Source organism: Oryctolagus cuniculus, chromosome 19, assembly GCF_964237555.1.
Source record: "Oryctolagus cuniculus chromosome 19, mOryCun1.1, whole genome shotgun sequence".
NCBI classification, from domain to species: Eukaryota; Metazoa; Chordata; class Mammalia; order Lagomorpha; family Leporidae; genus Oryctolagus; species Oryctolagus cuniculus.
The window spans coordinates 39,486,092-39,497,850 of record NC_091450.1 but is presented as its reverse complement, the minus strand read 5'-3'; the positions used below and the strand labels follow the sequence as shown (position 1 = coordinate 39,497,850).

Sequence of the window (11,759 nt, the reverse complement as noted above, 5' to 3'; positions counted from 1 at the left end):
CGAGACTGCAGTGCTGTGCTTCCCCTTACAGTGACCTGACCCTGCCTGGGTTCTGCGGCAGCCATGTTGCTCCTTTTGTAGCCCCCAGATAGGTGCATCCCAGTGCAGGGTCGGCAAGACCTCCTGGACTGTGTGCAGTAGTCGGTCTCAGGCCCACCCTCCAGACCCTGTGCTGGCTGTCGCTTCCTCCCTCTGCTTGTCCAGGCACAGCTTTGTGCCCTCCCACCCCCCTCCGGCGTCTTCATGGGAGCGTGGCTCTGCCCAGGCTCCTGCTGGCCTCGCCTCCGCCAGCCTCATGCTCCCTGTTGCTTTTTTCTAGGAGGATGACGAGAAGCTAATTGAGGAAATCCAGAAGGAGGCTGAGGAGGAGCAGAGGAGGAAGAGTGGAGGCAAGTGCACTGCCCTGTCTGGGCTCACAGGGTCGAGGGGCCACGTGGGTGTCCTGGCAGTGCCCCAGCCCAGGGCGCACCCCTCACACTTCCACCCACAGGGCCGATGCTCAGGCTGTGGCGTGTGCCGAGGAGTCTTGGCTACAGTGCAGGCATCTTCTGGGCAGTGAGGAAGGCCCGAGGGTTGCACACAAGCTCAGAAAACAAATAGAAACCAGGCCTGACCCAGGAGACAGGAGCCGCCCTGAGCCCTCTGAGGGAGGATGCAGGGAGTGTGGGCGTGGCCTGCTGGCTCTGAGCAGAGGCCTCCCCGAGGCCCTCCTGTCCCCGTTTCTGATGCTGACCCCCGGGGTGGGTGTCTTCACATCTCGGGCTTTACTGGGGAGCCACAGCTCTCGACACAGTCAGCATGCAAAAGGTCAGAGGTCAGCCCCTTAACCTCCCGCTCCAGGCTCGCCCTGGCTGGGGCCAAGGTCCGTTTAGAGCCCTGGTCCCAGGCCAGATTCCTGCACCGTCGGTCCACCCCCTTTCTCTCAACCAAACCCTGTCTCCTTTTCAGAGAACACATTCAAACGCATCGGACCCCCATTGGAGAAGCCCCCTGAGAAGGTGCAGAGGGTCGAGGCCCTGCCCAGGCCCGTCCCGCAGAACCTGCACCAGCCACAGATGCCGCCCTATGCCTTCGTGCACCCGCACTTCGCTCTCCCGCCCGTCCGGCCCATGTTCAACAACTTTCCACTCAACATGGGCCCCATCCCAGCGCCCTACGTGGCCCCTCTGCCCAACATGCGGGTCAACTACGACTTCGGCCATATACACGTGCCCATGGAGCACAACCTGCCCATGCACTTTGGCCCTCAGCTGCGGCATCGCTTCTGACCCCCAGCGCTCACAGCCACTGCTGGGTGTAGTGGCGGGGGTGTAGGATGGAACGCTCCCGTAAGGGCTCATGGTTCTGCTCATGCCTTCAGTAGGGTGACAGGTTCGGCTCCTGAGAGGGTGAGATGGTTTTCTTCTCGCTCCTTTCTTGGGAAGGGCCCCTACCCATTGAGCGGCACTGCGGGCCGGTGCCCTCTGGGTGCCTATAACAGGACTGGTCTGGCTGTCAGTAGGCCAGAGAGATGAGTTCTGCTGTCTGTGGCCCTGGCCGCGAGGTAGGCCTGTCTCTGCCGCATCACTCAAGTCCCTGCAGGAAGAGGTAAGGAAAGAACTGGCCTCTGTTCCCTGCCCCAGCACACGATAGGAAAAGCCGTTCAGAGTCGACACCACGCAGGCCTTGGTTCCCACAGCACAGTCGGGTCCGTGGTCAGGGGAGCCAACAGCTGGTAGAGGTGGAGAGAACCAAGGGATTGGGACTGCCCCGCAGCCCTGGCCCCGGCCCTGGCCCCAAGTCCCGTGCTGCAGTAGCCCCGCCGCTGCTGGAGGTGCTCGGCTGGGCCACAGGCTGAGGCGGCAGTGCGGGGGTGGGGAGCTGTTGACTGCGGCCCGTCGGGCACTGCTGCAACTCCACAGGGGCAAAGCGCGCCCACGTCCATCCCATGACCGTGCAGGGAGTCCCTCTTCCTCCTGACCCTCTCACATCAGCCGGCAACAAAGAACCACGTCCCATCTTCCGTGGTCACCTGGTGCCCACTTTGTGGGGGTTTTCCTGGCCTACTCCCCTTTGTCTTTTGCGCCCTGCAGAGTCAAACTGAGAATCAGTGACCCCATGCCAGGCGCTCCTAAGGGCAGGGCGGTCCTGAAACTGTGGGCAGATAGAAGATCCTCTTGAGGGAGCTGGGCTGGTGGCCTGCCGGGAGACGTCACCGCCCAGGGATGTCCCCTGAGGTGTCCTGGGCAGCAGTAGGCTCCCCTGGAGCTGCGGGTGCTGCCAGCAAGCTCTCGCCCTCCCTCCGCACAGCCTCAGGTAGAAGGGCCAGGCCTCGGCCTGCGTGCAGTCCCCAGTGCAACCCGCCGCCACATCCCATCCTGTCCAGTCCATCTTGAGCCCTTGCCCTGGCCATCTGCTGAGTGAGGGGCCCCTCCCGGCAGCACACGTCACCTTGACCTGGGTCTGCTCTCCTGGTCCCCTGGCCGGCACCGCCCCTGGTGCCGGTGACTCCTCAGAGACGGGAGCGGAGAAGTCCTGCAGACGCCCGCTCTTTCTGCCTTTCTCAGGATGAAGGCTTTGCCGACAGGTGGTCATCTGGGCACGGGGCCGCTGTGTCCGCTGCCCGGGAGCCCGCCCTCTGGGCCGCCTGAACTGTGCTCCTAGCCTGAATGCCAGTGCCTTGGAAAGGCGGGCTCCGTGTGGCAGTGACAGGGTTCTCTACCTTCAACACGTGTTCCCGCGCCTCTCCAGGGAGGACCTCCGAGAGCAGAGGGCAAGAGGAGGCCCACGAACGGGAAGCTGCCCCGGGTCCTTCCCTCACAGCCCTCTAGAGCCGAACCCATTCGCCCAGGAGCTCGGCTCCAGCTCCAGCCTGCGTCCCGGCCCCTTGGCTCCATCGAGGGCCCGAGGTAGGACAGGGAACAGGCTGCTGCAGAGGCAGGTGCTGGCCCCAGCCCTGCCGAGGGTGCACTGGAGATGGCCCATGGACTGCTGAGCGTGTGTCCTAGCTGTCTCCAGCCGCACCCAGCTGTGGGGAGGGAGCTTTGGCCTTGTCCCCCAGGGCACCTGCTTCCTGGCCGTCTCCTGAGTCCAGCAAGGCCCTGCATGACCACCTCAGCCTCCAGAGGCAGGGCCCCGGGGAGAGGGGAACTCAGCCTCTGGCCAGCAGGGCAGTCCTGTTTTACTTGCCTTAAAACTGGAGAGAGGAACCTAGTATTTGCACTTAGCAAATGATTGAAAAACAGGAAACAAAAGTGTGCATGATCTGTCACTTTGTATTAAAATGACTAGTTCATTCCATTGTTTTCCTCTACCTTCAGGTAGCAAAAATAAAATAGTTCTGTTGCAACTGCTGTGTAAGAAGCCTGTATCATATGTAACTTGCACTTTTTGTAAATAAATGTCTGTGTGCTCTTCTTGCTCTGGTCTGTTTCTCAAGCAGCCCTTTGCTGGCAGAGTCCCAGGAGAGACTGGAGCTCACTAGCAGCCCTCCCCGCAGCGAGGAAGCAGGCGTCGCGGATCCCGGCCGGCAGCCCCAGAGCGGGCACAGACCCCCGTGACATGGAGCCCCTCCCTGGACGCTCCGTCAGCCCCTTGTCCAGTGGCCTTCGCCACACAGAGCCAGCCTGGCCCTGGAGAGCAGTGAACATGGCGTCCGCCGGGCCCGGGAGGGGCGGAGGTCCCCAGAGCAGGAGGTGCCTTCACTGTGGAGCCGCAGCCGGGGTCCTCGCCTGCCCGGCTGGAGGGGCTGCAGCCGCGGGGACTGAGCTGCCCCTTGCTGGCAGCACGCCCCTCAGCACCTGCCTTGTGCCAGGCAGGCAGGCTTTGGCCCTGCGGCCTTGGAGGCAGTGCTGAGCTGACTCCAAGTACAGGTGGCTCACGGCTCCTTCGTGAACCGTGGATCATCCTGTCCTGTTGTTTATAACTGCTGATCCGTGTGCCCGTTTAAAAACTATTTACTCATTTTTACTTGTGATTTTCCCACCCAGTGGTTTATTCCCAAGATGCCCACAGCAGCTGAGGCTGGGCCAGGCTGAAGCCAGGATCTGGGAGCGCCATCCAGGTCTCCCTTGTGGGCGTCAGGAAGCCAAGTACTTTGGCCGTCTGCTGCCTCCCAGACATGTAAGCAGAGCCCAGTCCCCAGCACTCAGGTGTGGGGTATGGACGTCTCAAACCAGTGGCTTAGCCCACGGTGCCACGTGCACACCTTCCCTTTTGTTAATGTGTCCGGAAAGAGACATGACAAAGTTTCGGGGCATGAAAGTGACCCACGCTCACACTCCAGACCGGTCGGCGAGTTGCTGCCCACCCATCCATCCTCTTCCTGTGCCGTGTGTACCCTGTGGTTTCGCTAAGCGAAGGCTGTCCTCCCGCTCTCCCGCGAGTAACTGCCCTGGGGAACCTGTGGCACCTGTTGATCCCCACCCGCTGGTGGGTGTGCAGGGCCTCCTGCCACCACAGCGCACCACAGCGGAGGCTGCCCGCGGGACTGGTGCCTGGGCGTTCAGGAGGCACGAGTGCAGGAAGGGAGCCCCTCTGCAGCCAGGGGGACGCCCAGCCTGGGCCATGGGCCTGCCGGTCACTTAGTCCCCTGCTCCATTGTGAAGGGCAGAGTCAGGGAAGCAGAGGCAGATCTTCATCCGCTGGTTCACTCTCCAGATGGCTGCAATGGCTGGGGCTGGACAGGGCTGAAGTGAGGAGCCAGGAGCTTCTACCGGCTCTCCCGTGTGGGTGCAGGGGCCCAAGCACTTGGGTCCTCTTCCACTGCTTTCCCAGGCACGCCAGCAGGGAGCTGGGTCGCAAGTGGAGCAGCCGGGTCTCAAACTGGTGCCCTTATGGGATGCTTTCCATGGAAAAGTGTCGGCTTTACCCGCTCTGCCACAACGCAGCCGCAACTTGAGATAGAGGTTCTGGGAGAGATACTTGGGGTTCCGGGGGATGGGAGGGAGAAAAGGGGGCTTGTGTGTGTGTGTGTGTGTGTGTGACAGAGGCCTGCGGAGCTGACATCCAGGTCCAGCATCCGCACCTCCAAGTCATCCCCATAACCTTCCAGCTGCAGCCCAGTTCCCGCACCTCTAACACCCTGCCTGCATCCTGATGACCTTCCTGGGACTCCTGCCCCTTCTACCCGATGACCCTCCTTCCTCTAAGGAGGGACGACGCCAGCCAGGCTTCCCCTGTCTGGTAACTTCAGGCGGAAAACTCAGAAATTTTTCATATTTACATCCAACAAGTCCTTTGTTCAGGAGGAGGAGAGGGGGAGGGAAGGCAAGACCCATCCCCTTAAAGGCCCCGGCCTAAATGTGCACTGCACACTCCCAGGTCCTGTCTGGACAGGTGCCCACCGTTCTTACTTACGGATGCCCCTGCCCTAGTAAACCCTGCTGTGTTGCTCTCCTCTGCTCTGTCTCACGCCTTGTCTTTCTTGCGCAAAGACAAGAACCCTTTGCTACTCCAGTAACACCTGCACACATCCACAGATGCCCGCCACTCGGTGAGGACGCACCCCCTCGCCCTGGGCGCCTAGTGGCCAGCAGCATGTTGGCGTCCGGGAGGCAAAGGACAGTTCCTTGATGGGGCTGGGCTTTGGAAGTATTTTTCACAGATGTATTTGAAAGAGGGGGAGAGAGAGAGACAGAAAGGGAAGATGTTTAACCCCTGCTGGGTCGCTGCCCCAGTCTGGGGCAGGCTGCAGCCAGGAGCCAGGAACTCCATCTGGGGCCCCAAGAGGGTGGCAGGGGCCCAAGCACTTGGGCCGTCTTCTGCCTTCGCAGGCGCGTTAGCTGGGCGCAGTACCGGAAGTGGAGCAGCCGGGGCGTGTACCTGTGGCACCCCAGTGCCGGCCCTCAGTGGCTGCTTCACGTTCGCTTCACGGTTTATTCTTGCTGAGCAGCCGGTGCTGGGGACACGAGGCGTGCTGGGCGTTATCTGGGACGATCAGCGTTTCAGACGCAGAAAAGAGGTCAGGGCCCGGGGACGGCGCTGAGCTGGGGCAGCGGAGTGCCCATGCGCCCGGGCCTTCCCAGGGGGCACTGCTGCTCATCACAAGGCAACGGGGCGAATCCTCTGGAGGAGGTGCCAGGAGCCCCGCCCAGGTCTGGGCTGAACGTGCAGGCTCGGGAGCACCGGGCACGCTTTGGGGGCACACAGAGCCCCAAGGCCGCCCAGACAGCGCGAGGCAGAGGGGAAGGTGACAGGGAGGGGCCCGGGGGTGTTGGGGGTTGTGGGCAGCCACCAGGCTGCAGCTCAGGCCCTGCTGGCCCTTCCTTGGAGCTGAGGCCAGTTCCTGCCCCTGACAGCCTGGAGCTGCTGGGAAGATAAAGCCGCCGTGATGCCGAGGGACAGGCGAGGCGGCGCCAGCAGCACACACAGGCCCAGGTGGCGCCGGCTGTGGCTGTGCAGGGCGGGGGAGGGGAGGACGGGGCCTTCAGGGCGGGCTGTGTGTGCTGGCTTGTCTTTCCCCTGCCTGTGGCTGGCTGTGGCCACCAGGGCCCCGTCCACAAGCTGTCCTCGCTGATGGCGGCACCCCGGAGCCTCTCGCGCAGCGGGAGCTCGTGGTCAGCCGCGAGGTGCCTGTGTGGTTTTACTTTGCAACAGGCCTGGGTATAGGGGGTGGGGTGGGTCCCAGCACACTCTGGTCCCCTCGATGCTGCTGCTGCTGCCTTCCCTCCCCCTCCCCAGCTGCTCTGCACCTGTGTGTCTGGAACGCGGCGTGGGGCCCGGTGGGGCCTGCCCCCTGCCCCACCAGCGGGGCCTTCCTGGCCATACACTCTGCCTCGGTACCTCACACTCCCTGCCATCGCCACTGCCATGCCCAGGCCTTTGGGCCCCACTGACCAGTGGTCTCTGCCCCCAACTGCAGTCCCGGCTTCACCGCCTCCACTCCGAAGTGCTTTCTGCCCTACGCTCCTTCCACTGTACCGACCGAGCCGCCCCTCCCCACCGGAGGCCTCTGCCAGGACCCAGTGTCATTCCAAAGATGAGATTTAAAATGCACGTTGCCGGCAGCCACGCTGAGTGGCGTCTTTCTGGGGCCCAGCGTGGGGCTCAGAGCATGCACATAGCTGAGTGCTCCACTTATGTGCAGGGCGTGGGGGCCCCCGTGGGGGTAGCTGGGCCGGCTGGAGCCCCCCTGGGGCACTTGGCCTGTCTGACGCCCGTGGTGTCACAAGCTGGTGCCAGGCCGCAGCTGTGAGGGTTTCCGTGGTACCTTCCATGGGGCAGCAGAGCCAGGGCCGTGGTGGGCCGTGGCTGCCAGGGACCAGGAAGCAGCAGGGAGCCATTTCCCCCAGGCCCCTGGGGTCAGAGGCGGAGGCAGGCAGGCGGCACCCCCTCGTGCCCCCCAAGAGGTTCAAAGAGAAAGTGAGGCCGGCGCCGCGGCTCACTAGGCTAATCCTCCGCCTAGCGGCGCCGGCACACCGGGTTCTAGTCCCGGACGGGGCGCCGGATTCTGTCCCGGTTGCCCCTCTTCCAGGCCAGCCCTCTGCTGTGGCCAGGGAGTGCAGTGGAGGATGGCCCAGGTGCTTGGGCCCTGCACCCCATGGGAGACCAGGAAAAGCACCTGGCTCCTGGCTCCTGCCATCGGATCAGCGCGGTGCGCCGGCCGCAGCGCGCCGGCCGCAGCGGCCATTGGAGGGTGAACCAACGGCGAAGGAAGACCTTTCTCTCTGTCTCTCTCTCTCACTGTCCACTCTGCCTGTCAAAAAAATAAAAAATAAAAAAATAAAAATAAAAATAAAAATAAAATAAAAAAAAAAAAAAAAAAAAAAAAAAACAAAGAGAAAGTGAGCAGAGGCCGGGAGGCAGGAGCTGGCTAAGAGTGCCCTTCAGGAAGCGTGGATGGAGAAGCCTAGAGGAGCGCGGGCACCTTCCTGCGCGCCACGGCACAGACCACAAACACTGAGCTTTAGCTGAGGGAGGGGAGAAGGAGCCGGCGACGTGGCAGAGCCTGCTAAGCTGGCCTCTGCGGCACCAGGATCCCGTGTGGGCACTGGTTCAAGTCCCCCGCTTCCGGCCCAGCGCCCTGCTAATGCACCTGGGAAGAACCCAGGCAGAGCTTTCCATCAGCCCCACCCACCGGCAGGGAACAGCAGGGTGACGCCGCGTGACTTCCGGGCCCGCGCCCCTGCCTCTCTTGGCATCCCTCATTCTTGGCGCCTGGCCGCCATGCCGGGAGAAAGCCCAGCTCGCCCACACGCAGAGACGACAGGGGAAAGCCAGCCATGAGTGCCCCGGCCACAGCCCCCCGAGGTCCCAGCACCAACCTCAGGTGGTTCCAGTCCCCTGCCTGGAAATCCGAATAGCCGAGGCCCAGACACGGCGCAGCAGAGACGAGTCGTCCCCGCTGCGCCCTTCGCAGCCGCCAGCCCCTACGATGGCATCACCAGCTCCCGGCTCCTGGTTAATATGTCTTTTTCCCTACCGTGCTAGCGGTAGCAGCCCCGGAGCCCACAGGGGATGCAAACACGGTCCGAACCCCGTCTGACTCCAGCGCCTGCCATAATGCCCAGCCCTTGCTAATATCATATCCCTCTTGGGGTTTGTTCAAGACCCTGTGCCCTTCTCCCCCACCTGCAGGTGCCCAGAGAATCTAGAAGGCTGGGGGCTCTAGGAGCGGCCCCACCTACCTCTCCTGACCGCACCCTGTTCCCTGGGCGCTGCAGCTCCACAGGGGAGGGTGCCCCCCCAATTTGGCGCTGCTCCCAGGGTGGGTGGCAGCCGACCTGTGTCTACTACTGCTTGATGCCTCCCCAGAGCTGCCATGGCCCCAGACTGGAGCCCAGACACTGGGCGTCTTCACAGGCGCCGTCCGTGACCCCGAGATGGGGGACATGATCCGTGGGCCACGCCACAGCCTGTGACGGTCACTGCATGGCTCCACATCCCAGATGAGCTCAAGGTCACGGCTAGTCCCGGCTCAGAGACACACACACCCGGGCAGGTGCATGACAGTACCGGTACCCACCTCGCCAGTCCTAAGCCATAGTGCCACACATGTCACTGTGGCACAAGCCGCAAGTCAAATCCGCCTGCGGAGTGAAAGAAGGCGGTCCCACAAGACAGACACGCACGGTCCCACCTGTAAGAGGTACCCAGAGGGGAGGGCCACCTGCTTGGAACACCCGCTTCCAGGACAGAGTTTGAGTCCCCGCTGCTCCACTTCCAATCCAGCTTCCTGCGAATGCACACCTCGGGAGGTTGCAGCTGGGAATGGTTCGAGTACTCAGGCCCCTGCCACCCACATGGGAGACCCGGATGGAAGTCCTGGTTCCTGGCTTCAGCCTGGCCCAGCCCTGGCTGCTACGAACGTTTGGGAGGTGAACTGGTCGGTGGAAGCCCTCTCTCTGTCTCTGTCTCTGTCTCTGTCTCTGTCTCTCTCTAACACTCAGCCTTGCAAGTAGATGAAAAGTAAAGAAGGCCGGCGCCGCGGCTCACTAGGCTAATCCTCCACCTGCGGCACCGGCACACCGGGTTCTAGTCCCGGTCGGGGCGCCGGATTCTGTCCCGGTTGCCCCTCTTCCAGGCCAGCTCTCTGCTGTGGCCAGGGAGTGCAGTGGAGGATGGCCCAAGTGCTTGGGCCCTGCACCCCATGGGAGACCAGGAGAAGCACCTGGCTCCTGCCATCGGATCAGCGCGGTGCGCCGGCCGCGGCAGCCATTGGAGGGTGAACCAATGGCAAAAGGAAGACCTTTCTCTCTCTCTCTCTCTCTCTGTCCACTCTGCCTGTCAAAAAAAAAAAAAAAAAGAAAGAAGAAAGAAAGAAAGAAAGAAAGAAAGAAAGAAAGAAAGAAAGAAAGAAAGAAAGAAAGAAAGAAAGAAAGAAAGAAAGAAAGAAAGAAAGAGAAAGAAAGAAAGAAAGAAATGAAACAGTCTTTAGAAGGTGTTGCCTCGAGTGGTGCCATTGTAGAGTGGTTGCCTGTCCCCGGGGGCCAGGGGCGGGGGCCAGGGCAGCTGGGTGAACGCCCCAGGGCCTCGCTGGAGGGGACTCCACTGGCTTCCTCCTCGTCCCTGTCTCGGGTTCCCCTCCCCCACCTGTGCGTCCCCCACCCTGCTGAGAAAAACCGCTTGGCCTTGGAAGCGCGTCTGTTTCCAGGAGAGCCCGGTCCCACGCGGTCCGCTGTGCTTGTGCACACGTCGTATTTTGTGGGTTTTTAAAGGTTGAGTCATTCCTTCATTTGAAAGGCAGAGTGACAGAGAGAGAGGAAGAGACAGAGGGAGCTCTTCCATCCACTGGTTCACTCCCTAAATGCCCACAGCAGCCCGGGGCTGGGCCAGGCGAAAGCCAGGAGGAGCCAGGAGCTCCATCCGGGTCTCCCCAGTGGGTGGCGGGGGCCCTACTAAGCGCTTGGGCCGTCCTCGCTGCTCTCCCAGAGGCGGCAGGGAGCTGGTTGGGAAGAAGAGCCATAGCTCTGATGTGGGATGTGGGTGTCCCAGGCGCAGCGGCACCTGCTGCGCCACGCCCCCGCCCCCCCCCCCCCGCCCCCCGCCTGCCTTTCCAATGAGATAAACCGCAAGCTCCTGGAAGCTCAGACTCTCACGGCGCCCGCCGGCACCCGCCGAGTCCTCTAGGGCTAAAGTTCCGGACAGGTGCCCTTTGCTTTTCAACCTTATTTGTTTAGGACACTGATTCCCTAGAACTGGATTGGTCCCCTCGCGGAGCGCAGCAGGGGTCCCCACAGGCTGGTTCCCCTCCTCCCTCCACCCCTCCCCTCCTGGGTCAGGGAGGGGACCGTCCCTCGGTGGCCCCTTGTCTGCTTGTTGCACACTTGCTGTAGGGGCAGCTGGGGGGCCCCCGCTCAGGAGCTTGGGTTTCAGGCAGGCGCCTCCCGGCTCCGAGGCCCCATCGGCTCCTCCAGGGTCTCAGAGCCCCTCCCCCATGCAGCTGCCCATTGTTCAAATGGACACACCGAGGCCCGAGAGTGCCAGGACGCCTCCCGGAACGGCATTAGGAGTCAGGCCTGCCCCGGCCCCACCCGGAGAGGGGCGCAGGACGTGGGCCCCAGCTGGGAGGGATGGGGAGGGGGCAGGGGTGTCGCTGTGAGGCTTGCCCCTCCCCAGAGTCCTGGGCCCCGGCCCAGGGGGGCACCCCGAGGGCCAGGTGTGGGAGGGTCGCAGCACACAGGCGCCGAGAGGCCCTGCTTGCTGTGGCCGTCCCCAGCTTCAGGGACTTCCGGGCCCCGGTGTCCCTGGCCAGGGAAGGACCCAGGAGGCTTGCTGGGGTGAGCGGTTAGGATCCGGCTGCACGCCCGCACCGTGTCAGTATGCTTGGTTTTGAGTCCCGAGGCCGGCTTCCTGCTAACCTGCGCCTTCAGGGCTCAGGCACGGGGCCCTGCCGCCCAGTGGACGGAGCTCCTGGCTCCTGGCTCCAGCCTCTGGTGCAGCCTGGCACAGCCCTGGCTGTGGGCACTTGGGGAGTGAGCCAGTGGACGGAAGCCCCCCCCCCTTTCTCTGAGGATCCCAGTTAAGCTACTGAGTCACTTGGAGCCCTGGCCACACTTGCTTGCGCTCACTAGGCCCCTCGGGCCTCAGCTATCCTGCCTGAGCAATGGGAGGTGGGACTTTTGCCACCCCCACCTAGTGAGACCCCCCCTCAGAGCTGGTGGACCCGGGGGTACAGGGATGTGTTGCCGACCCTCCCAGCCCACCCTGTGCAGACCGTGGGCGCTGCGGCTGAGGCTGGTGATTCCTGAGGGCCGTGAGGCCTGTGACTGTGTGTGCCCACGCGTGCGCACGGTCTCCGGGTGCAAGTTCACACCTTCCTCAGTGGGGAATCCCGCCGG

General features: G+C 62.8%; 1 protein-coding gene across 2 annotated transcripts in view; it reads left to right on the top strand.

Moving 5' to 3' along the window:
* RNF216 (ring finger protein 216) overlaps nt 1-3,395 on the top strand; it is a 138,655-nt gene extending 135,260 nt beyond the window's left edge. For both annotated transcript variants that reach the window (XM_070064338.1, XM_051839048.2), the window contains 2 exons: nt 320-389; nt 949-3,395. In XM_070064338.1, coding sequence (XP_069920439.1) covers nt 320-389; nt 949-1,268 — 390 coding nt within the window. In that variant the 3' untranslated portion in view covers nt 1,269-3,395. The remainder of the gene's footprint in view (nt 1-319; nt 390-948) is intronic.
* Nucleotides 3,396-11,759: the final 8,364 nt, after the last annotated feature.